The sequence below is a fragment of the Spermophilus citellus genome (assembly GCF_964194105.1).
Source record: "Spermophilus citellus genome assembly, chromosome: 4".
Lineage (NCBI taxonomy): Eukaryota > Metazoa > Chordata > Mammalia > Rodentia > Sciuridae > Spermophilus > Spermophilus citellus.
Genome location: NC_138185.1, coordinates 224,759,176 through 224,786,411, shown reverse-complemented (window position 1 = coordinate 224,786,411; position 27,236 = coordinate 224,759,176). Strand labels below are relative to the sequence as shown.

At 39.8% G+C, this 27,236-nt stretch overlaps 1 protein-coding gene across 8 annotated transcripts in view; it reads right to left on the bottom strand.

Annotated features, from left to right (window-relative positions):
• The window catches only part of WDR20 (WD repeat domain 20), a 72,793-nt gene extending 45,643 nt beyond the window's left edge, over positions 1 to 27,150 (bottom strand). For 2 of the 8 annotated variants that reach the window (XM_081293362.1, XM_081293361.1), the window contains exon 1: positions 26,848 to 27,135. In XM_081293362.1, coding sequence (XP_081149488.1) covers positions 26,848 to 27,096 — 249 coding nt within the window. In that variant the 5' untranslated portion in view covers positions 27,097 to 27,135. Of the gene's footprint in view, positions 1 to 26,847 lie in introns of all 8 variants that reach the window. The other 6 variants (XM_081293356.1, XM_081293363.1, XM_081293364.1 and 3 more) reach the window with 6 other exon arrangements.
• Between the last annotated feature and the right edge of the window lie 86 nt (positions 27,151 to 27,236).

The following is a 27,236-nucleotide window of genomic DNA, read 5'->3' as shown; positions in this document are numbered from 1 at the left end:
GGCAAATAAATAGAGCTAGAATGGCACTTTTAAATTTTAAAAAATCACATTTGCTCTCAAGATGCTGTAACTTAGACCAAAGAAGTAAAATGCCTAAAAATCATACAATCAATTCATACTGCAGTTAACCATGCAACTCTGGTCTTATTACTGTTAAGTGCACTGCCACAAATAACCTCTAAAAGGCACTGGAGTAAGTAACCCAGCCCAAAACCTTCATTTCTGTCTTTCCTTTCACTGTAATCTTGTTTCTATATCAGACTGTAACAACTAGTTGTCAGAACTTGTAAACTATATTATTTATAAAACAGAGTAAAAGAAATACAGAAGACTTTGCAAAACTCATTAGGTTAAGAATAAACCAAATGACATTCACTTAGTTAGAGCAAAGCTCATGGGTATGTGCCAACTGCAGCCAGCCTTCATTAGAAGACAGCACCAGAAATGAGTTGCTTGCCTCTTGAGAATTCAAAGTTCTCTAGTTGGCTATGTCCTGATCAACTGAGGCCAAAGCCCACTCTCACAGCTCCTTCCAAAGCTCCTGACTTACCTTCCAGAAAATCATACCTTCACAGCACAACCAAATGCTCACAAATAAAATTCTGGCCAGCAGGAACAAACGCAAATTCAAGCAGTATGGCAGAAACCATCATCAGCTTTCCCCCTCTTTGATACTGGGGATTGAACTTAACGGCACTTTATTGTCACTGAGATACATCCCCAGCCCTTTTTATTTTTTTTATTTTGAGACAGAGTGTTACTAAGTTGTTGCAGGTCTCACTAAATTGCTGAGGCTGGCCTCTAATTTGCCATCCTCCTGTTTCAGCCTTCTGAATCACTGGGATTACATGCAAGCATCATCGTATCTGGCTACCAGCAACAATTTTAAACTAGGTTGTATAGCTATGGAAACAAAGGCCAGCAACTCAGGTTGGTGGTACATCTGGTTATGACAAAGACTTAAGGCTCCAAATATTAGCAGATTCCATAAGCAGCAGCCATGACTTTAAGCCAAAAGGCAGGCTTTACCATGGTCTGGAAAGATTTCCTGACCTCTCCCCTTGCAGAATATTTGTCTCTCAGTAAGAAGAGACACACGAGGGCTGGGGATGTGGCTCAAGCGGTAGTGCGCTCGCCTGGCATGCGTGCGGCCCGGGTTCGATCCTCAGCACCACATACAAACAAAGATGTTGTGTCCGCCGAGAACTAAAAAATAAATATTAAAAATTCTCTCTCTCTCTCTCCCCCCCCTCCCTCCCTCCCTCCTCTCTCACTCTCTCTTTAAAAAAAAAAAAAAGAAGAAGAGACACACGATAACATGTGTAACCAAACCTTGCTGCCCGCAGCAAGTCTGAGAACTTGTGCTTTTCTCACAAAATTCTGGGACCCCAAGCCATGCGTATGCATCATAGACAGCCAAATACACTGACACGATCGAGAACATGAAGGAAAGACAGTATGCCAAAAGCAAAACAGCCAGGCTCTGGCCCAATGCAAGATAAGGCTAAGGAAAAACACTGAGAGGCCATTATTCAAGCCTAGGAACTGTCCCACTCCCATGTCACCTGTCTTTACTACCAGATACACTGTTCTGCCCACGTTATTGGCAAATGACCTAATTAACACTTTAAAAGGACATGAATTATTTCTCTGTGTGAACTCATGAGCCAATCTCATTCTTCCCCTGAGAAAACAAAAATAATAAATATTATACTATTTTCTTCTCTAGAAGCCAACCATTCAGACCACAGATAAGGAAGCCAAAGCTGGTTCCACTGTTTTGTTCACTGGGACTCTGTTCAGTCTACTACTTCTATTCCAGGTGTCAGATTTCTTAAACTTTGACTTTTAAATACATTTACTTTGTGCCAGGCATGATTCTAATCACTTTACAAATGTTAACTCCTTTAAGTCTTCAAAGATGTGTCTAGGCACAGCAGCACATGACTTTAATCCTAGCAAATTAGAAGAATGAGGCAGAAGGAAGGCAATTCAACTTTAGCAACTTAGTGAGACTTCTGTCTCAAAATTTAAAAATAAACAAAGTCAGGGATGTAGTTCAGTCATAAAGCACCCCTAGGTTCAATCCCCAGAACCAAAACAAACCAAAAAGTCTTGCAAGGGTGTGTATGGTGGGAAATACTTTATCCCCCTTTACCCTATTTTATGGAAACAATGGTATGGATAGGCAAATATCTTGTCCAAGCTAACAGGGCAGAACTTGAATCGGTATAGAGTACACACACACAAAAAAAGTCTTTCAAGAAATGAAAAGTGTTTGTTGTTCATTTGTTTTGATTTGTTTGTAGTACTGGGGATTGAATCCAGGGTCTCTCAACATACAAGGCAAGTGATCTACACTAAACCACATCTCCAGACTTTATTTTCTTATTTTATTTTGAGATAGTCTTTCTAATAAGTTGCCTACGCAGTCCTTAAATTTGTGATCCTCCTTCCTAAGCCTACCAAATAATTGCACTTACAGGTGTGTACCACTGCACCCTGCTACAAGACATTTTTTTTTTTGAGAGAGAGAGAATTTTAATATTTTATTTTTTAGTTTTTGGTGGACACAACATTTTTGTTTGTATGTGGTGCTGAGGATCGAACCCAGGCCGCACGCATGCCAGGCGATCGCGCTACCACTTGAGCCACATCCCCAGCCCCAAGACATTTTAAAATTTCTTCTGTTTAGGTGTCTGATTAAAAACTGTGTAAGCAAAATTATTTTTTCTAATCAATTAAGAGTTTACTAAACTCAATATTAACAATTTTTAAAAGTTAGAAAAATAAGTTCAGAGGTCAGGGCTGCATAGTACACCAATTTACCCATCAATGAAACCACAAGTTAATTTCTGACACAAAAATACTGAGTAGCAGTGAGATGATGACGTGTGTGCACCTGTTGTATGTTTTCATCCATAGTTCCTGTCTCCTAACTCCTACTTCTGGGAGTTCACAGAAACTCTTAAATTCACCTTGTAGCTATAGACAGTATGACCCTATTTCAGAGAAAGGAATGCTGAAGAATCTGATCTGACAGGCCCTGCTGGGTTTCCTCACTTAGTCTATTAGCAATCATGCCTATGCAAGGAAGTCTCCATAAAAATCCCAAAAGGACAAGGCTCAGAAAGCCTCTCAATGGAAAACTCGTGGAGACTGGCAGGAAGGAGAACAAGAACTAACCCATGTGCTGGAGAGTGGTACATCCAAGCCCCTAGGGTAGAAGCTCCATTTGGGACCCTTCCAGACCTTGCCCTATGTTATCTCTTCTTCTGGCTGCTTATTTGTATCCTTTAAAATATCTTTTATATATCAGTAAATGTTAAGAAAAGTGATTCCCTGAGTTCTGTGAGCTGTTCTAACAAATTAACTGAGCCTGACTGAGGAAGGGGTCACAAAAACCCCAATTTGTAGCCAATCTGTCAGAGTTCTGGGGGCTGTGATTTTCAACTGGGTCTGAAGGAGGGACAACCTTTGAGGGGACTAAGCCTCAACCTGTGGGATATGCAGCTATCTCTGGAAAACATGTCAGAACTGGACTGGATTAAAGGACACCCAGCTGGTGTCCCTTGCTGCATACTTAACTGCTTGTGTCCTGGTGAGGAGAAACCACCACATCTTTTGCAGTCACAGAAGTCTTTTGTGTTGTTGTTGTGCAATAGTAAAGGAAATATAATTTGTTAGTCAAATACAGCAGCACCATTATGTGATGGTAACTACGTACATAAAAACAAAGGTTGGACTATGATCTCAAAGGCCTCTCTACCAATTCTCTCAAACACTACAAACAAATGAATATTAAGAAAAGGAAATAGTCTGTTTAAAAAAAAAATCAGCTGAAAGGCTGCTGCTGCTTAGCGAATGGGTGTTACAACCACTTACTATACAAACTTACAACACCACATATTCATGTCTTCTTTGGGAGCAAAAGAGTTTCTGTGCAAAGCAGTGTGGTGTGCTAGGAAGTACACAGGCTTTGAAGTCTCACAAACCTGCTGAAATCTCACACTATCACCAGCTGTGTAACCTTGGCAAGACACTGCATTCCTCAGACAATCTCCACTTTCCTCTCTATATAAAGTAGAAAACACACAGGGGTGGCGGCGTATGCCTATAATCCCAGCAGCTCAGAAGGCGGAGGCAGGAGGATCACAAGTTTGAGGCCAGCCTCAGCAATTTAGTGAGGCTCTAAGCAATTTATCGAGACCCTGTTTCAAAATGAAAAGGGCTAGGGATGTGGCAAAGCACTCCTGGGTCAATCCCCAGTACAAATAAATACTACTTTCTGTCAAGTGTTTGTCAGGTCCTATGGGACAATGATGTGAAGCACCTAGTTCATGTTTAGCACAGAATAGGTATGTAATAAATGGGAACTGTAATGAGAAACAAATAGCAGTGGCTGTTAACATAACCTACAAATTAAACAAGTAGTAAGCTTTTACTGAGTTTGTTGTAAGGTTTCTCTGAAATAGATCCTGTAAGGCAGCAGTTCTCAGATGCCCTTCAGAATCACCTGGCCTGATAGTTAAAATACAGATTGCTGAGCTCTGTTCATAGTCTCTGATTAAGAATGGGGCCCCAAGTCTACATTTACACAAGTTCCAAGAAGATGCTGGTGCTGCTGGTTGGGGGTCACACATAAGAGAACCATTACTAAAAGGAAGAAAGAAATAGAGTGTAAACAGTCCACTTCTAACAAAGAACTGATTCAAGATCTGGAAGTCACAGACACATGACAATGTAACCCTGCATATACAGCTCTCAAACCCTACTCCTCTCAAAATGGTACACTTTCTTATCATAAAACATGGGATGCCAGGGTACAGAGATACCGAACCCTGAGGGGGCTGTGACATGTATTGATGTTGCTCAAAGTTCCTACAGCCTGGCAATTTTTATACATGTAAGAAGTAAAATATTTGTGCAACATCTGGACATGTTGATTACACACCTGTAATCTCAGTGACTTGGGAGGTTGAGACAGGAAAATGATAAGTTCAAAACTAGCCTCAGCAACTTAGGAAGGCCCTAAGCAACTTAGCCAAGACCCTGTCTCAAAATAAAACATAAAAATAAAAAGGACTGGGGATATAGCTCAGTGGTCAAGCACCCCTGAGTTCAACCCCCAGAACAACAATAAAAAATAGTGTAGGCAAGCAGAAACATGAACGAAAACCAAAACAGACAGAGCAAGTGTGTAGAGACAAACAGTGGTGTCAATTCAGCCAGTTCACTATCTGTGTGGAAGAATCCCAATGATGATGGCGCCATTGGTAGACTGACAGTACAAATTTTGGGCAAGTTAGCCACATGGTAAAAACAGCAACTGCAAACAGAGATAAAATGTGGCATGGAAATAGGAAGAAAAAGATGAACAAGTGAAGGGTCGTCACTGATTTTGATACAGATGACAAAACACCTTATCACACAGTCAAGAACTGCCACTTTCCAGTGTAAAGAGGAGCCCAGTGCAGACTGCTGACAGTGCCTGACCAATGCCGAGTTCATGAAAACCAAGCTTTGTTTCAACTTCAATGTTTTACTAGGTTGGTATTGGCAGGCATTAGCTAAAGAAGCAAAGAGACCTCAAATAGGATTCATCAAATGAGAAAAGAAAATCCCTTTATTTCTTGAGTTTTATGTAATTTATTACACACATTCCTTAAATGTAGTACATAATGTTAATTAGCTATCACTGCACTTATTATTACTCATCTTGTCAATCTTCATTTACAAATAAATTCTACAAAAATTATTTTAAATAAATGTTTCCTAATAGGCTGTATTTCAATCATTATTTTTAAGTCAACGTTCTTAAGAAAGACAACTTCATTTTATACTGAAAATTATATAGGACAGGGCCCAATGGTCTATATCATTCAGAATGCAGAGAATCACCACGGCTAAATAAAATAACACAGAAGGAAGAGGAGGGCTGGGACTTGGTGACACAGCACTTGCCTCAGCACTGCATAAAAATAAATAAATAAAATAAAGGTATTGAGTTCATCTAAAACCAAAAAAAAAAAAAAAAAGTTTAAAAATTAAAAAAAAGGAGGAAGAGGAGGAAGATAAAGAAGAAAATAATAAGATGATCCTAGCACAGGTTTCTCCCTTGTCTATAAAGCATTTAACCCATCTACCTACAATTACTCCTTTTGAAGCAAAACATTGAAATGTAAGCCTGTGTAAGATTTGATTAAAAAAAAAAAAAAAGAAAAGAAAAGTCAGTGTAGTGCTACACACTTGTCATTCCAGCTGCTAGGGGAGGCTGAAGCAGGAGAATCACAAGTTCAAAACCAGCCTCAGCAACTTAGCGAGACTATCTCAAAATAAAAGATAAAAAAGGCTAGGGATGTTAACTCAGATGTAAGTCCCCTTGGGTTTAATCCCCAGCACCAAAAAGAGGTGGGGGGGGAGAGGAAGAAAACTGAAAAATTATTTTTTATACAAGACACAAAAGACTAAGAAATCCTAAATCTTTTTTTAAAAATGGGCTTTAGTGGCAGGCTGGGGTTGTAGCTCAGAGGTAGAACACTTGCCTAGCATGCATGAGGCACTGAGTTCAATTCTCAGCACCACATATAAATAAATAAAATAAAGGTCCATCAACAACTAAAAATAACTATTTTTTTTAAAATGGGCTTTAAAAAAAAATGGGCTTGAAACCTCACTTCATCTTTTTTTAGTACTAAGGATTGAACCCAGGTGTGCTCAACCACTGAGCTACATCACCAGGCCTTTTTATTTTTTATTTGGAGACAGGATCTTGCTAAATTGCTGAGGCAAGTTTTCCCTCAGTCTCCTGAGTTGCTGGGGTTAAAGGTGTGTGCCACCAACCTGGCTCACCTCACATCTTAGAATAAATCTCAGCAGCCACCAAGAGATAGCAAATTTAAAAACTGAAACCTCAAACGTACAAGAAGAAACCATAGGATTTTTTTAAATAATTATTTTTTAGTTTTAGGTGGACACAATATCTTTATTTTACATTTATGTGGTGCTGAGGATCGAATCCAGTGCCTCATGCATGCCAGGCGAGCACTCTATCACTGAGCCACAACCCCAGCCCACTGTAAGGATGTTTTAAAAATGAAGTTAGGAGGCTTTAGTATAACTCGAAACCTTTTATAGTCATAAAAGAAAAGACTAATAAGTTTTCTATTTAAAAAAATAATAAAATTTTTCCAGTGGTAGCACATCAGAAACTCCGGAGGCTGAGGCAGGAGGATCACAAGTTCAAGGCTAGCCTTGGCAACTCAGCAAGGCCCTAAGAAACTTAAACTCTGTCTCAAAATAAAAAATAAGAAAAAGGCTGAGGATGTAGTTTAGTTTAAAAAAAAAAAAAAAGCACCCTGGGTACCAATCTCTAGTACCAAAAAATAAATTAAAATGCCATGTCTTTTGGCCCAGGGCCCAGCAATTCCACTCAGAGCACTTCGTCCTTCAGATGTACAACATGGCAAAATGATATATGTATAATGTTATTTATGGCAGCCCAGTCTATAATAGCTAAAGACTGGAAACAACTTTAATGTTCATCAAAAGGGGAATTATGGCTGGTCACAGTCGTACGGAAACCAAGCTATATTCCAAAAGCTGAAGCGAGAGGATCCCAAGTTCAAGGCCAGACTTAGCAACTTAGCAAATAAAAAGGTTCAGGAGGCTAAAACAGGAGGATTTTTTTTTTTTTTAAGAGAGTGAGAGAGGAGAGTGAGTGAGAGAGAGAGAACTTTCAATATTTATTCCTTAGTTCTCGGCAGACACAACATCTTTGTTGGTATGTGGTGCTGAGGATCGAACCCGGGCCGCATGCATGCCAGGCGAGCGCGCTACCGCTTGAGCCACATCCCCAGCCCAAAACAGGAGGATTGCCAGTTCAAAGCCAGCCTCAGCAACTGCAAGGTATTAAGCAACTCAGTGAGACCTTGTCTCTAAATAAAATACAAAATAAGCCAGGGGATGTGGCTCAATGGTCGAATCCCCGTGAGTTCAATCCCCAGTATCCCCCACAAAAAAAGAACTAAAAATCAAAAGGATTGGGGATGTAACTCAGTGGCAGAGCACCCCTGGGTTCCTTTCCCAGCACCATGCCAAAAAAAAGAGGAGGAGATTACGATGAATTCATACAATGGAATATGGAACAATCATTAAATGAAGAAGCCTCTTATGGACTGAGAAAGAAAAGTATATTTTACAAAACAAAATGGTACAATACAGTGCAGACGCAGGGTGTATGGAGAGAATGGAGGAACTTTAATGGGGCAAAGGGGAGGGAGGGTGGGGAAGGGAGAGGGCATGGGGGCAGGAAAGATGGTGGAATGAGATGAACATCATTATCCTAGGTACATGTATGACTGCACATATGGTGTGACTCTACATGGATGTACAACCAGAAAAACAGAAAGTTGTGCTCCATTTGTGCATGATAAATCGAAATGCATTCTGATGTCATGTATAACTAATTAGAATTTTTTTTAAAGAAAGAGAGAGAGGGAGAGAGAGAGAGAATTTTTTTTTATATTTATTTTTTAGTATTTGGGGGACACAACATCTTTGTCTGTATGTGGTGCTGAGGATCGAACCCGGGCCGCACGCATGCCAGGCGAGCATGCTAGAGCTTGAGCCACATCCCCAGCCCCCTAATTAAAATTAAAAAAAAAAAAATGTAGATGCTAAAATCTGGATTTTGTTAAAAACAGAATACACCTGTGATTTTATGTTGTACATGGGCTGTCTCTGAAGATACACGCAATAATTTAACATTGGTTGTTTCTGAGGAGAGGAATAGGGTGGCTGGGGGCCAGGACAGGAGAGACTTTTCATTGTATGCCTTTGAATTTTGAACCACGTGAATGTAGTACCTATTTAAAAAATAAGACAAGTCCACTGGAAGTCATACCCATGTCCTAAATGAAGACTCTCTCTCCACACCACTTAAGTTCTTTCACTGTTCACTTAGCCAATGTTACTGAATTCCACTATATGTGCCAGGCACTATTTTAGAAGCTAAATCCCTCCTCTTGTAGAGTTTAGGAGAGACATAACCAGTAAATCAGTAATCAAATGAATTTCAGAGTAGTAAGGACTATGAAGAAAAACCAAAAGAGAGTGAAAGGGAGAAGTAGAAGAATGATGGCAGTACCTTTCTGGAAAGGGGTAACAGAATTGCATTTGGGCAGGAAAAAAAAAAAAAAGGTGAAGTGAGGAAGTCAGTCCCAAGACCACCAGGAGGAAAGCAGTCTAGTTGCAAAGAGACTAGAGCATGTACAATGGCTCTGAGGAGGTAGGTGCAGCTGCTCTTCAAGGAACAGAATGGAGGGAGAAAGGGGAGGAGTGGATTCCCATTCCAGGCAAAGGAAAGGGCTGATAACAATATATGGCAAGAAACTGAAGGCTTGTCAGAAAAAGAAAGCCAGTGAATTAGAAAGAGACAGTGAAGGGCAGAGAGAGGCTAATAATTTAGGCCAGGGCTAGCTCATGCAGGCCCTAATAGGCCATGTTAATAATTTTGTTTTTCATGCTAGAATCAACAGGAACCACTGAAAGATTTCAAGCTTGGGAAAGACAATTAGATTCATATTCTTTAAGATCGCTCATTCTGACTGCTGTACAGAGATAAGAGGGGTAAAGAGTGGAGCAGGAGACCAGAGGCTGCAGCTGCCCAGGTAAAAGTGGGGGCAACAGAAACAGAAGTAGATGCCACACACATGAAATACTATATAGATAAGTTGAAAGCTAAGGAATATAAAAGCATTTCATGCAAACGGTAGCCAAAATAAACTGACAGTTCAATTCTCAAAAGAGAATTTAGAGTAAAAATAAGGAGATAACAAAAAATATATACCAACAAAAAATAATCTACCAAGATTAACAATTCTAAATTTAATATAAAGCAAACCTGACAAAGAGAAATTGATAAGTTCAGAATCATAGTGAGTTATTCTAAAACATCAGAAACTAATAAGGCTGTCATAAAAATCAGTGACACAGGACAGTGTGAATACCATTACATATAAAGCTGATATTTCACCTTGACCCTAAAAGAGGACCTACATTCTTTTAAAAACCCAAGAAGCCATGCACAGTGGTGCATGCCTGTAATCCCAGCTATCAAGAAGTTATGACAGGAGGATTGCAAGTTCAAGGCCAGCCTCAACAACTTAACTTAGCAAGACCCATCTCATAATTAAAAAAAAAAAAAAAATGTTTAATGGATGGGATGTAGTTCAGTGAAAAAGTGCTCTAGGTTCTTTCCCCAGTACTGTAAAAAACACACACACACATACAAAACCAAGGAATATTTTTATTAGGTCACAAAGAAAGTCTCATCACATTTCAAATAACTGATACCATAAAAATATGTTCTATGACAGTACAACTACAAATAAAGCAAATCAATATTTAAAAAAGCAAACACGGGCTGGGCACAGTGGCACACACCTATAATCCCAGCAGCTTAGGAGGCTGAGACAGGAGGATCAAGGGTTCAAAGCCAGCCTCAGAAACAGCAAGGCACTAAAAGCAATTCAGTGAGATCCTGTCTCTAAATACAAAATATGACTGGGGATGTGGCTCAGTGGTTGAGTGTCCCTGAGTTCAATTCCCAATAACCCCCCCAAAATAAATAAATAATAAATAAATAAAATAGCTAAATACCATAAACAGAAATTTTTAAATTTCTGCTTAGAAACTCACAGGATAAAGAGGGAACAAAAATGGAAATAATGAAATATTTATTTATTTATTTATTTATTTATTTTAAAGTGAGAGGAGAGAGAGAGAGAGAGAGAGAGAGAGAGAGAGAGAGAGAGAACTTTTTGATATTTATTTTTCAGTTTTTGGCGGACACAACATCTTTGTTTGTACGTGGTGCTGAGGCTCGAACCCGGGCCGCACGCATGCCAGGCGAGCGCGCTACCACTTGAGCCACATCCCCAGCCCCAATAATGAAATATTTAGATCTCTATTACAGTGTTTATCACCACATATTTAACATAAAGAAGGCAATACTTAAAAGGAATTCTAGAACCTTGAGCACATCACTTAAAAAATGATAAAGTTTATGGTTATGTTTCCAATTCAGTAAGCAAGAAAAAGAACAGAGTAAACCTAAAGAAAACAGAGAATAAAATAACATATTAACAAAGTAGAAAAAAAATAACAGTTGTTTCTCTGAAAAAAAAAATAATAGTTGTTTCTCTGAAAAAAAAATGTAAGTCACAAATCTTGCCTGTTCAGCAAAAAATTAAAATCTGAATGAGGGGTGAAGCTCAAGTTGATGTCAGGGCCCAGCAGCTCCCTAGGCAGCCACAGAAATATAGCCACGCCCTAGCAGCTCTGGAGCAGGTCACAAGCCTGCAGGAGCAGGAGAGCCCCAGTTATAACCAAGAGAGAACCACAGTCAGTATTGGAGACAGATGGCCCAGAAAGCAACAGAAGCCAGAGAAGGAGATGGCAAGTCACTGTCAAAAAGGAAGACCTACTAGAGTGGATAGTGACTGAGACAGCCCTTTACTGCAGCACGTGCTAGTTTAAATTTTAATTGCCCTAACTGCTTTGTGCTCTCACAGGAATACCCACTGGGTTAATTGACTGCAATAAACACTTTTTCCTAGGAGAGGAAGAAAAAAAGGCAGAAACAAACAATTCAAGGAACTAAAGGGAAATGTAATTTCAAATACAGAGAGGTTTAATGGAAGTGAGAAAAGAAATTGGGACTGAGTCATTACGGAAATCCAATAGCTAAAAATGAGGTAGAGCTGGACATGATGGCACATACCTGTAATCCCAGTGGTTCAGAGGGCTGAGGCAAAAAGAATATAAGTTCAAAGCCAGCCTCAGCAACTTAGCGAGGTCCTAAACAACTAAGCAAGGCCCTGTCTCAAAATAAAAAATAAAAAGGGCTGGGGATGTAATTCAGTGGTTAAGTGCCTCTGGGTTCAATCCCTGGTACCAAAAAATAAAAACAAGGTAGAAGTTGGGCACAGTGGTACATACCTATAATCCCAGCTACTTGGGAGGTTAAGGCAGAAGAGTCACAAATTTGAGGCCAGCTAGGCAATCTAAGCAAGATCCTGTCTCAAAAATAAAAGGGCTGGGGGGCTGGGGATGTGGCTCAAGCGGTGGCGCGCTCTCCTCGCGTGCATGCGGCCCGGGTTTGATCCTCAGCACCGCATGCCAACGGGGATGTTGTGTCCGCCGAGAACTAAAAATAAGTGTTGGAAATTCTCTCTCTCTCTCTCCTCTCTCACTCTCTCTTAAAAAAAAAATAAAAATAAAAAAATAAAAGGGCTGGGGATGTAGTTCAGAGGTAAAACACTCCTGGTTCAATTATCAGTAACTAACACACACACACACACACACACACACACACACACACGCCAAAAAAAAAAAAAAATTAGGCATTGAAGGAACTAACATAGGAGGTAAAGTAGTGGGTGGCCAGAGAGATGTGGGCCAGAAAGGTAGGAAAAAAAAAATCAGGATATAGAATGTCAAGACAAGAAATGTTTCAATAAAGACAAAATGATTGATGGTATTAAATGTTGCTGAGGGGTGGAGAAAGTTATGAACCAAATAGTTTCCAATGAACCTGGTGGCATGAAGTTGGGTAACTAGTTTCCTGGACAATGAGAATTGGGCTGGCAGGAGGGGGGTGTCACACTGAAGTAGAAGGATAACTATAAATTTGGATTCTAGATTTGAAACTGTTTCAGATGATGACAAGATCCTGAGTGTTACTGTGGAAGAGAGTGACAGAGATGGTCTAGAGGAGACCCTCAGGGAGCCTTGGAAGCCACTGAAACCAAGTGGTCAAGGTGCTTAAGGGTCATGCAGTGGAAATGAAATCACCCAAGACGATGGCAGGAACTAGAGTGGAAGGAAAGGCTATAGGCAGGTATTGGCGTCTGCAATGAGCAGAGGTGGTCATAGTCAGTGTATGACTATGAGGAAGACAGAGAAAGTGGTATGACTCTGAGGGAAGGGGCTCCAAAGGGATGCTGGAGAGGCAAAGGGTTCACTGAAGCCTAGTCCATCACTGCATAGACAATGTAGCAGTCATCTCTCTGCAAGGCCTCCTCAGTTCCACCTGAGTTTTCTCACGGAAACTTAAAGTGCTGGTGCATCAAGGAAAACCCTGAGGAAAACATGCATCATTTTTAAATAAACTTGAGTTAATGCTGCCCTCAGTCTTGCTAACTACAAGTACACCTATTACACAATCCAGGGGAAAAAAAAAAGAGCCACAAGGAGTTGTACAATTACTATAATGAAGAGAAAAGACGTGACAACAGCTTTTTTCTGAAGGGAGAATGAGCGTTTTTCACCAGTTCTCCAGGACAAGGAACACATGTTCCAAAAAAGCTGCTCCAGGCATTCAAGACACTAGACACAGCTTCCTCCCTGGTTAACGCAAAAGAATTCTAGGGCTAGGGTTGTAGCTCAGTGGTAGAGCACTTGCTAAGCATGTCTGAGGCACTGGGTTTGAGTCTCAGCACCTCATATAAATAAATAAATTAAATAAAGATCCATTAACAACTAAAAAAAATTTTTAAAAAACAGAGAATTCTAAGAGCATAAGATTCCAGGCTGTGACTCATTTCTAAAAGCATCTCAAACAATGCAAAAGGGCCCAGCAAGCCTAACTGTGTATGTTTCAGTACTAATGTGCACTGCATTTGATTCATGAAAGGGATTTTGAAAAATCACTTTATTCAATTCAGTTCTTAGAAGATGATAATTCTGAACAATTTATTCATTTAAAAAATATAACATGCCTACTATGTACAGGCACTGTGATGGACATGGATGAGTACGATATGGATTCTGCCCTCAAGATTCAGTGTAGAGGGGGAAACAGAAATTCAAACATGCAAGATCCAACACTGTATGAAGAGGTGGGAGGATCTTCATGGCAGCCTACCAGCAAGAACACAGGAGAGACAGGTCTGCAAGCAGGGCAGGAGCACAGCACTCCCAATGCTTTGCTTGCTGTGATGCAAGCCCTGCTGTACTGAGTACCCCCTCACTGGACTATTCCCAAGGAAGAACAGGGTTTCTTACTTCTGGGTCCCCTTGTAAGATCCTCAGCAGTTCACATCTCCTGGTTGACTGCCCAGTGTCTATCTGTAGACCATTCTCCTCTCTAGTGTTGCATATCCTGGTTCCAGAGTGGTCTCCAGGGCAACAAGGGTATCAGATAATCCAGTCCCTTTGCTAAAGGTGTGGGTTAGTCAAGACTAGGTCAACCAGTGCATATTTCCTTGACCACAGGAATGGGCTGGTAATTCATTTTGGAGCTATAAGTCAAGGAGGTTTGCTGGAGATTTTACAAAATTCCTTATTCTGAGGGAGTCACTGAAGAGATGTTCATTCTTATACTGGCTCTCATTTCTGGTCTACGTGGTCCAGCCATATGAAGCCTAACACCTCTACCACTGTTTGGCCACCTAAGCCAGACTGACAGAACACAGAAAGCAGAACAAAGAATCTCAGCAAAACACAGCTGGCACCCAGTCAAACCATGCTGAAGCCACCCCACCTCTAAAATTTTCAGCAACATAAACCCAAGCATCCCTTTAAAAATTAAACCGTTTTGAGTAGGTTTCCTATTCCTTGCAAACTAAAACATTGCTAACATTATGATACCCAGAATATGCTAAATCCTATAACACACTAGTGAATCAGTCAACCAACCCGCTTTATATCATATTTCAATGTTCATCTCATTTCCAAAAAAGTATGTTAAACTTAATTCCAAAATATTAATATGTAAATCTTTTCTCTCTTATTTAAACCTTGGAGAGTGACAACTGTTAAATTACAAACTATAAAAAATTCATAATACAAAATTTATAATTTCAACTATGAAAATTCTTCATAGCAAGAACACAACACATATACACAGAACACAAAGGAAGAAGACAAACAGCAAACTAGGAAGAAAACAAAATCTTCAAAAAGCTCCAATACAGAAAGAGCTCCTTTAAAAAAAGAAAAAAAAAATTCAGGCATTCCACAACACAACTTAAAAAAAAAAAGCACACAAAATTGCCAGGGTGATAACCCCAGTGACTTAGCCAGCTAAGATAAAAGGATCACAAGTTCAAGGACAGCTTCAGCAATTTAGCAAGGCCCTAAGCAACTTAGTGAGACCCTGTCTCCCCCAAAAAAATAAAATAAAAAGGGCTGGGGGTGTCACTCAGTGGTAGAGTACCTCTAGTGTCAATCTCCAGCACTGGGGAAAAATATAAAAACTCTACAAGGGCAAAGGATATCAGACAGTTCAAAAAGAGAAGAAACATATGTTGCTCTTAAATATACAGAAAGATGCTCAACCTCACTCATCACAAGGGAAAGACAAGCAAACAAAAATTCACTAATTTCTCAAATGCAAAAGCCTGACAACACTCCGAGTGAGGCTGTGGTAAAACAAGTGCTCTCGGACATGGGAGTAAAACTAGTACAACCCACCACAGGACAACTTGGTAATATCTATCAGAAATATACATGTGAGGGCTGGGGTTGTGGCTCAGAGTAGAACGCTCGCCTCGCACGTGAGACCCTGGGTTCGATCCTCAGCACCACATAAAAATAAATAAATGAAATAAAGGTACTGTGCCCAACTACAACTAAAAAGTAAATATTAAAAAAAAAAAAAAAGAGGGGCTGGGGATGTGGCTCAAGTGGTAGCGCGCTCGCCTGGCATGCGTGCGGCCCGGGTTCGATCCTCAGCACCACATACAAACAAAGATGTTGTGTCCGCCGATAACTGAAAAAAAAAATAAAGAAAAAAGAAATATACATGTGAGAGACAGGAATGTAGCTCAGTTGGTAGAGTGTTTACCTTGCATGCACAAGGCCCTGGGTTCAATCCCTAGCACTGCAAAAAAAAAAAAAAAAAAAAAAAAAACCACACACACACACACACATATACACACACATGTGGTATCCTTTAACCCAGGAGTACCATCTCTGGAAATTTAAAATTTCCAGTGCCTAAGAAATTATGTGCCACCATGTGAAATAAAATACAGGTGAAGTTAAATACAGTAAATACAGGTGAAGTTATCTGCTACAGTATTATTCATAATTTCTTCTTTTTTTTGGTACTGGGATTGAACCTAGGGACACTCAACCACTGAGTCACATCCCCAGGCCTTTGGGGAATCTTAATTACAGACAGACAGGGTCTCACTGAGTTGTTTAGGGCCTCAATAAGTTGCTGAGGCTGGCTCTGAACTTGCAATCCTCCTGCCTCAGCCTCCCGATCCGCTGGAAATATAGGTGTAATTTCTCTTTAAAGGGATTAACAATCAAGAGTTACCTGGCAGGGGCTGGGGTTGTAGCTCAGTGGCAGAGCAGTTGCTTTGCACATGTGAGGCACTGGGTTCAATCCTCAGCACCACACAAAAATATAAACAAACAAAATAAAGATATTATGTCCATCTATAACTTAAAAAAAAAAAAGAGTTACCTAGGTGACTGGAGCTGTAGCTAGCTCAGCGGCAGAACGCTTGCCTAGCATGTGTGAGGCCCTGGTTTTGATCCTTAGCATCACATAAAAATAAACAAATAAAATAAAAGCATTCTGTCCATTTACAACTACAAAAAAATTAGAGGGAGAAAAAAAAAAAGACTTACCTGGGATTCACTAAACTATGACACATCCTCAGCATGGAGAAGAAAGTTATTTATCAAGATGCAGGCCTGGGGTTGTGGCTCAGTGGCAGAGCGCTTGCCTAGCATGTGTGAGGCCCTGGGTTCAAGTCTCAGCAACACATATAAATATGTAAAATAAAGATCCATTCACAACTAAAATAAATATATATTTAAAAAAAAAAAAGAATTGAAGACACTCTTTTACTAACATGAAAAGATTCCTTCTACACATCATTTTTTTTTTAATTTTTTTTTTTAAAGAGAGAGGGAGGGGGGAGAGAGAGAGAGAATTTTAATATTTATTTTTTAGTTATCGGCAATTTAGTTAGATGATAAGCCTCTTAAGGTCAGGCCCATGTTTCATATTTCTTTGATTCCTCATAGTCTGGCATGATGCTTTTCATAGAAAAACCACTCAGTTATTTATTAAATGAAATACTAAGGCAAGATGGCCTCTGAAGTAGAGACCAAAGTAAAGAGAATGAGAACCTACACAAATTTTGCTACAGCGAGGAGAGGAAGGGCAAAGAAGAAGGAGCCGGTTTTTAATCAATTAAAGGCTGGGTTGTGGCTCAGTGGTAGAGCTCTTGCCTAGCATGTGTGAGGCACAGGGTTCAATCCTCAGTACCGCATAAAAATAAATAAATCAAGGTGCTGTATTCGTCTACAACTAAAAAATTTTTAAAAAAAAGGAAAAATACCTTCAGGTATATAAGGTAGGTAACTGAGAATGCTAAAATAGTTCCTCCTACTGAATGACTCAATATTTTTTGTCAGGGCTTTTTTTTTTTTTTTTAATTTTTTAGTAGTAGGGATTGAACTCAGGGCCTCAAATAGCTGGGCAAGTGCTCTACCACTGGGCTATATCCCTAGCCCAACACTTATACATATAAAAACTATGTAAAATTCTTTCCTTATGCCAGGCACAATGCTACACACCTGTAATCTCAGCAACTCAGGAGGCTGAGGCAGGAGGATCACAAGTTTGAAGTCATCCTCAGCAACTTAACAAGGTCCTGCCTCAAAATTTTATTAAAAGAAAATAAAAACGACAGCAGAATACATCAGTCACTAGAAAGGCAATTTGTAAATCAATGGAAATGTAACTGATGTGACACAGCAATCTGTATACGGGGTAAAAATGGGAGTTCATAACCCACTTGAATCAATCTGTGAAATATGGTATATTAAGAACTTTGTAATGTTTTGAACAACCAACAATAAAATAATAAAAAATAAATAAAAATAAAAATAAAACCTTAAAAAAAAAAAAAAAGAAAAGAAAAAGGACTGGGAATGAAATTCAGTGTTGGGCTGGGGATATAGCCAGTTGGTAGAGTACTTGCCTCACATACACAAGGCCCTGGGTTCAATCCCCAGTACCCAAAAAAAAAAAAAAATCCTGCCTTATGAATAATTTTTGCATCTTTCTTATAAAAACTATAGATTCAAACACATTTTCCTACTGCTACAAAACAAGATAAAGTGTAACAGACTAATTTGGCTTGTTTTTTGTTTTGTTTTATTTTTTTAATATTTATTTTTTAGATTCGGTGGACACAACATCTATTTTATTTTTATGTGGTCCTGAGATTGGAACCCAGTGCCCCGCACGTGCCAGGCAAGCACGCTACTGCTTGAGCCACATCCCCAGCCCCTTGGCTTGTTTTTGTAAATTATACTTACTTTTCAAAACTCCATATTATAAAAAAAATAATAATTGACAGTACAAAATATCACTTAATTTACAAATTACCAATTGGCAGAGGTGTGAAGCTGAGAAAAATGCTAAAACTCAACCAGAAATGAAGATAAAGCAATTCTGAAATTAAAAAAACAACTTTAAACTTTTATAAAAATATGACCTATACACAACATTTCAGGACAGATCATGATCATCTTATTTGAAACACAACTCAATATTATTCTAATAGAGAAATACTTTTCTGCTTCACCTTTATTCCTTAAATCCACTTGATAAACTGTTTGCCACATGTAGAATGTACATCTTCTACTTTATATTATAATCAGTTCAAAAAAATTTTTTTCAAAAATAGCATGTTCCCCAACCCTCATCCTGGGGAATGACCCAGGGGCACTCTACCACTGAGCTGCCTCCCCACCCCTTTTTATTTTTTATTTTGAAATAGGGCCTTGCCAAGTTGCTGAGGCTGGCCTCAACTTTGTGATTCTCCTGCCTCAAGTCTCCTGAATCAGGCATGGGCAACCACATCTGGCTAGGAAGTATGTCTTAAATCACCTTGAAGTCATCCTCAATGAACAGTTGTATCTCGTATAATACATTTTTTTTCCTTAAGCATGACATGCCTTATACTCCATTATAAAAACAGATGTCAAGGGCTGGGGTTGTGGCTCAGTGGTAGAGCACTCGCCTCGCACGAGCGGGACCCTAGGTTCGACCCTCAGCATCACATAAAAATAAATAAGTGTTGGGCTGGGGATGTGGCTCAAGCGGTAGCGCGCTTGCCTGGCATGCGTGCGGCCCGGGTTCAATCCTCAGCACCATATACAAGCAAAGATGTTGTGTCCGCCAAATACTAAAAAATAAATATTAAAAAAATTCTCTCTCTCTCTCCCTCTCTCTCACTCTCTAAAAATAAATAAATAAATAAGTGAAATAAAGGTATTAAAAAAAGATATCAAATGTTCAAAGGACAAGATAACTTTTCACTAATATTCTGAGATAATTGAAAATGCTCTGAATATTAAAACTGAGAATGTCTATCAATTAAACTTATTTATTCTCTAAATGACTTCTCTTAAATAACCAAACAGAACCACATTTATATTTCTGCACAAACTAACCTCATTGGAAAACAAATGAAATTACTAAGACATAAAATGCAGTCTACAAAAATCTTCATATTTAATTTAAAATAAGTTTCTTTAGCCATATGTTCAGACAAATCAGTGAGTGACAAAGTCACTGTTGGAGGAGGGGCTGTTTTTGTTTTTAGTGCTGGGGATAGAACTATGTTTTGATTCTTGCTCAAGTTTTCTACTAAGTGTAATACCACTTAAGTCACTAGATTAACTCAATGATAATAAACACAGTGATGAGTTTCTTGCAGGCAAAGACAATGTCTACACCCAACATCAGGAACAGTACTATCTGGTAGACATGATCCATAAACACTTGGAAAGAGTGATATTCATTACTATCTCTTGGATTTCACTGATGCAGTCTGCATATTCTACATGCTCATATGCTCCCAGGGAGACTTTAAAAATCTCATCACTACCCTTCTCTTCAAGGTCGAGAGGCAAGATATAGTATAAAAGTATTTCCTGCTTTCAGTGACAATTGAGATGTTTTCCCCTCAGGATGTGATCCTAAAGTCAAATAACTAGATCTTATCAATATTTCACAAGTCAGGTAAGAATCTCTTAATGGAAAAGAAACACAGGCTCTCAGTCCTTCCAAACCCCATGTGTAGCCACTAAATTAAGTACAAGATTTTTAAAAGTCTATCTAATATAAGAAGTTTCAGACTTCTAAACCTCTTTCTAAATTATAAATGGGGAGTGGGGAGGTGTGAAAAATTAACCAATGGGGAGAAGGGTGTAAACATGACTTTCTTTGAAGTAATCCAGTATTTAAAAACATTTTGTGGAAATAATCTTTAAAAGGCATCTAGTTCATCCTGCCACACAAAGCATGAATTCCTGCAACACCCACCAACAGGTAGTGCTGCAGTTTTTGACAGAGGCAAAACACTTCCCATAACAGAATGCTCATTCTCTCCCAAATCAACCCATTATGCACGTTCCTCTAAAACTTGGCTCTAAAAATATTTTAGATGCTGTTAATTCACTCTTCAGGTCCCAACTTCATCTCAGCATGGGGAATATAAAACTTTTCTAGCAAAAGACCTAGGAAACATGTTTTCACCTTGCTTTCTCAAACACCTCACTCCTCCCAATTCAAATTCAAGAAGCAGGAAATAAATCTACATGAAAACCTCTCCCCAAAAGAAAATAAATTTATTTTCATACACAAAAATTATTGAGCACAGAATCATACAATCTTTAGATAAGACCTTAAAACCATTTAAAGATACTTCCTACCTACTGTAGGAACTGCTTCAGTAACACTCTGAGCAGTACATTTGTGGAGTGGAATCTTTATGAGGTAAAGAAAGGGAGCAAGATTCTTTGATTTGAATAAGTAATTCTTTTTTAAAATTTATTTATTGTAATTTGTTACATATATGATAGCAGAATGCATTTCGATTCATAGTACACAGAGCACAATTCTTCAGGTCTCTGGTTGTACACAAAGTAGAGTCACACATGGTAATTATATCCATCTCATTGAATAAGTAATTCTGAGTACAGTTTTAAAAAGCTGTTAGTAGATAATATATGGATTTTTTTCTAACGAATTTTTTTTTAGTTGTAGATGGACACAATACCTTTACTTTGTTTATTTATTTTTTTATGTGGTGCTGAGGATGGAACCCAGTGCTTCATACATGTTAAGAGAACACTCTACCACTTTGCCACAACCCCAGCCCCAGCACTTATTGGTAACATAATTTGATAGAAATGGATCAAAAGTAACCCATACCATTCAATTACTTTCCATTTCTTCACTATCTCTTGCAAAACAATTTCCCAGTTTTAAGAAGGCTACATTTGGCTGGGGATGTGGCTCAAGCGGTAGCGCGCTCGCCTGGCATGTGTGCGGCCCGGGTTTGATCCTCAGCACCACATACAAAACAAAGATGTTGTGTCTGCCAATAACTAAAAAATAAATATTAAAAAAAATTCTCTCTCTCCCTCTCACTAAAAAAAAAAAAAAAAAAAAAAAAAGAAGGCTACATTTGTTACCTACTAACAACATTTTAAATTTTAAATGTTGAGGCGCTAAGCAACTTAGTGAGACCCTGTCTCTAAATAAAACAGGGCTGGGGATGTGGCTCAGTGGTGAAGTGCCCCAGAGTTCAATCCCCAGTACCTACCCCCACACCCCAAAAAATATGTGAACTACTAAAAACACACCCAAATGCTGGGTGTGGTGGCATACAGCTGTAATCCCAGCTACTAGGGAGACTGAGGCTGAATAATTATAAGTTTCAGGCCAGCCTCAGCCTCAGCAACTGAGCAGAACCTGAGCAACTAAGCAAGACCCTGTCTCAAAATAAAAAATAAAAAGAACTTAGGGGAGGGGTTGTGGTTCAGTGGCAGAGCACTTGCCTAATACGTGTGAAGCACTGGGTTCGATTCTCAGCAATGCATATAAATAAATAAAAGTCAAAAAAAATAAATAAATAAACAAATGAATGAATAAATAAAGGTCCATCAACAACTTAAAAAAAGTTTTTAAAAATAAATAAATAGGGCTGGGGATGTGGCTCAAGCGGTAGCACGCTCGCCTGGCATGCGTGCGGCCCGGGTTCGATCCTCAGCACCACATACCAACAAAGATGTTGTGTCCGCCGAGAACTAAAAAATAAATACTAAAAATTCTCTCTCTCACTCTCTCTTAAATAAATAAATAAATAAATACAATTTAAAAATAGGGGCTGGGATTGTGGCTCAGCAGTAGAGCGCTCACCTAGCATGGGCTGGACCCAGGTTCAATCCTCAGCACCACATAAAAATAAAGGCATTGTGTTGCGTCCATCTACACCTAAGGAAAAAAATAAATATTTTAAAAAATTAAAAGTAAAGGACTGGGGATGTAGCTTAGTAAAGCAGACCTGGGTTCAATCCCCAGTAGCAGAAAGAAAAAAGAAAAAACAAGTTACTTTTGGGTCCCAAACTGAATGGTTTTTCAGCCTCTTAAAGATTTTTTTTTTAAGTATGGCATAGATAGTTTTATCAATTATTCACTCAACAGATACACAGTAAGGACCTGACTCTATGCTAGACATTGCACTGGACACTAGGAACATAGAGAGCAGGAAAAATATAGTGCCTATTCTAAAGGATCTTTGTTTACAGAAGATACAGATTATCAAAGAAAAATACAAATTGAGAAAAAGCAAAGTACAGGAAACTTTGAGAACATATTAACAGGGGGAAACTGATCTAGAATGGGAATTCCAGAAGGATTTGCTTAGGAAGTAATGGTTAAACTAAGATCTGAATGAAGACATTCACATTTATATAAAAACAGATCTCCATTAAATGTGAGAACTGGTCCAATAAGCCCAAATATGTCTGGCATCTTTAACCTAAAACAACCACTTTAGAAAAACAAAAGGATTACAAAATTTGCTATAAAAATATATGAAAGCTAGTATGGAGGAGGGGGCAGTGTCTTTCTCATCTCTGAACACCCCATATCATCTTGCCTAGTATCATTAGTATTCATCAAATCTTTGTGAAATGATTAGTGTCAGTATTAAATCAATGCTCATACTATACTTTTTATTATTAACACATATTAGTTGTACAAATCAATAGGTCTCACTGTGAATACCACCCCCACACACACACACCCTCTCCTAAAACCCAGGGCCGTACAAGCTAGGCAAGTGCTCTACTCAGCTACGTTCTCAGCACTTTTTATTAAACCCACTTTTTATTAAACCCATGGGTGCACTACCCTGAACTCTATCCCCAGCACCACCACCACCAACCCCCCCCCTTTTTTTTTTTGAGATAGAGTCTCACTAAGTTGCTTAGTGTCCATTAAGTTACTGAGTCTGGCCTGCCTCAGCTTCCTAGGTCACTGTGATTACAGGTATGCTCCACCAAGCCTGGCTTCAGGTTATTATTTAAATTCGTTAGAAGACATATTTTCCATATATATTTAAGCTAGATTTAAATTTCATCCAAATTAGAGCTTCTAAATGATTCGATTGTAAAACTTTATATGCCTTAAAGAAAACATGAAAAATGGAACAACAACAATAAAAAAAAATCAAATTCGCCAACTGTCAAGAAATTTCTATCTACTGATTCCAACAATTAAACATTGGTTTTCTAATTAAAAATAAGTGTTTAGGGCCAGGTGAAGTTTCACAAGCGAGTAACCCCAGCAGCTCAGGAGGCTGAGGCAGGAAGATGGCGAGTTCAAAGTCAGCTTCTGCAAAAGAAAGGTGCTAAGCAACTCAGTGACAGCCTGTCTCTAAATAAAATGCAAAATAGGGCTCAGTGGTCAAATGTCAATCCTGGGTACCAAAAAAAAAAAAAAAAAATTGTTGGGGTTGGGGTTGTGGCTCAGTGGTGGAGCATTTGCCTGGCACATGTGAGGAACTGGGTTTCATCCTCAGCACCACATAAAAATAAACAAACAAAATGAAGGCATTGTGTCCATCTACAACTAAAAAATATTTCAAATATAGAAAAAATGTTTTTAAATTATCTTTGTTTTGTTTTTTTATAAGTGCTGAGGCTTGAACTCAGGGGCCCCTGCATGCCAGGAAATCAATCACTCCACCACTGAGCTGTCCCCAGCTCCATTTAAGATCAGAAAATACGGTCACAAAACCAGTCACTTATACTAAGAAATGACAATAAATAAATGCAAACTCACTTATAGAAAAAAAAATTTAAGTTACACTGGCTAGAAGAGTTTAAATTTAAATGTCTGCCACATAGCGTGACTTTATCTAGTACCCATGACATTTTTTCAAAAAGTAAAGTGTAAATCTGATGTGACCAGTGCCAGGACTCAAAGTTACTTGGAAAGCTGAGCAGGAAGGATCATTTGAGGCCAGGAGTTAGCAACACAGAGACCCCCAACCCCATCTCAAATAGGGATAGATAAAAAAATTAAGAAAAGTTAAAATGCTCAAATATGCAAGTAAAGGCAATTTATATTATTTCAGGGTTTTTTTGCTTAAAATAAATTTTGTGTAATTTTTTTTTTAGGTGCTGGGGTTACATTTTTAGTGTAGTTTAGAATAGTTCTCTTGATTTTACCCTTCAATGTGCCCCATTATTACAACAGTATTTCCAGGCAAGTGACCTGTTTTTATGGGCTATCAGATCCAGAAGAGGCTGGAGATGTGGATCAGTGGTAAAGTGCTTGTCTGGCATGCATGAGGCCCTGGGTTCAAATCCTCCAGAACCAAATAAAAAATAAAATAAAATAAAAAATAAAAATTCATGCAGCAAGAAAGTTTCAAAAATAACCTTTCAGGCCTGGAGGGGCAATTCAGAGGGAAAGCGCTTGACTAGCATGCAAGAGGCTATGGGTCTGTTGCCCAGCATCATGATTAAAAAGAAAGCAAACTTTTGGGCTGGGGTTCTGGCTCAGTGGCAGAGCACTTGCCTACCATGTGTGAGGCACTGGGTTCAATTCTCAGCACCACATATAAATAAATAGTCTATTGACAAAAAAAAAAAAAAAAAATTTAAGTAATGCCTGCACTACTGATCATCAATATTAGTTAATTTAGCTTTTAAACACATTGTTTTTAAATAATTTATAATTCTAAACTTATTTCCAGATGAATGTCAAGATCACAGCTTCCTGCTTGACAGGTTTTTTTTTTTTTTTGGGGGGGGGCGGGGGGTTGTTCCAGGGGTACTTTATCACTGAGCTATATCCCCACCCCTTTTTGTTTTTTATTCCAGGCAGGGTCTCACTATATTGCTTAGGGCCTCACAACATTGCTGAGTCTGGTCTTGAACTTGTGATCCTCCTGAGCTACTGGGATTACAGGTGTGTGCCACCACATCTGGCTTAACAGTTGCTATTTTTTTTTTTTTGACAGTTACTCTCAATGCTTGTTTTTTAACTATATTTTACATTTACTGAGTGTTTCAAGGCTTTAGGATTCATTAGTTATTATACTATTAATTACAATACGTGCACTGCAATATTCCCTTTTTAAGGAGTGCAAATAAAAGTTAAATAACTTATCCAAGGTCACCCAACAAGTCAGTGACAAAATTGGAAGTAGTATTAAAATTTCATTTTCCAGACTACTACTGTTACACTTTGCCAATTCAAAAAAAAAAGAAAGAAAAACTCAAAAGAGATTTATTTTCAGAAACTTCTAACAGCATACCCCCAATACATTAGTACACTCAAACACTAATAAAAAGTATCACCTTGAACGAAGAAAAAACTTGCAACATTTAGATACTATCTTCACCTCCCTAGTTTTTGTAACCAAGCAAAAACACTAAACTGGATCGGTATATATGAAACCTTAGGGAACATTTACTCTTCAATATGTCCAATTTTCACACTAACTGAACATTTATAAATTAATCTTTCATTATCTTGTCCCATGGGGTACATTAATTTTCGAACTCTCCCCACAATCCAGTTAAGACCACCACCTCAAAAGTAAGCAGTTCTCAAAACATAGTTACATTGCCAATGAAAGAAAAACTCAATAAATTGCTGCTTTTAAAGAGATATTTTTAAATATGATTATATGCTTCACAGAATTATTTTTAAGTCACCCGCCAAGAAGGATGGTTCCTTTAAAGTAGCTTTCAAGGCGCGTCCCTCCCTGCTTGGGACACAGCCTGACTTGTCGGACAAGATTAATCCAGGCACGCTGACACAGAAACCCTCTGGAGCAGCTTAGTTCACTGAAAACACAATTTCAACTTCCAACTGTAGTATTCAGTACTTCCTACACTACAGGGACAGGATGACCCTCTTTAACTGTGCTTCAGAAGGTTCCCTCGTCGGAGACAATGACAGTCATCCTCCTGCGGAGGTTTTGGGACACAGGAAGCGTCAACGCCAGGAGTCAAGGCTCCTAGGAAGTGTCAGTGCGGCAGCAGGTGGAGTAGCCCTGCGTGCCGAGCAGGTCCTTTCTGACCTAATCCTAGTCCTCCTCCACCTACCCCGGTTCCGCCTTACGGACCTTTCCAGGCCGCCCTGCGCCCCGGTCCTCGCGGGGAGCGCGGCGCCCCAGACAGCCCAGACGGCCACCCTCTTCCGGGGACTCGCAGGCCCGCTCCTGGCCGCTCCGGAGCCCGGCAGACCTGCCGGGGTAGGCGGCCGGCCGCTCCCGGGGCCTGACGGCCGGAGCCCCACACGCCGCGGCCCGCCGCCACAGCCGGCCGCCACCCGCTCGCCCGGCGCCGCGTCCCTCGGAGTACCCCGGCGGAGTTCCCGGCCCACTCAAAAGTAAGGGCGGCCGCCGCCCCCCGCTGCCCTGCCCTGCTGTCACCGCCCTGCCCTCGGCCGCTGCCTCCGCGACTGGCGGACCCCGGCGACGCCCGGGTCGGTACCTTGCGGACCCCCTTGTAGATATAGAAGTAGAGCTCCCGGCCCACATTGAAGCAGAGGCGGTCGCCGTTGCCAGACTGGTCGTTGAGGTTGACGAAGGAGACGCGGACAGGGTTGGATCCCTGCGAGTTGAAGGGCACCCGGTTGGGCCGGCTGTACTCCGAGTGTGGTAGCAGCTTGTACAGACCTTCCCGGGTGGTGAATTGGGTCTTAATCTCGTTCATCTCCTTCCCTCCTCCCTCCGTCGCCATCTTGGAAAGCAGCGTTCATCCTGCCCTAAGTGCCCGGATCACGCCCACCGCGCAGGCGCCGTCCCCGGCGCTCGCTCTTTCCCCCCCGCCCCTTTCTCACGGCCCCGCCCACCAGCGAGCCAGCCTCGGGAAGGCGTGCC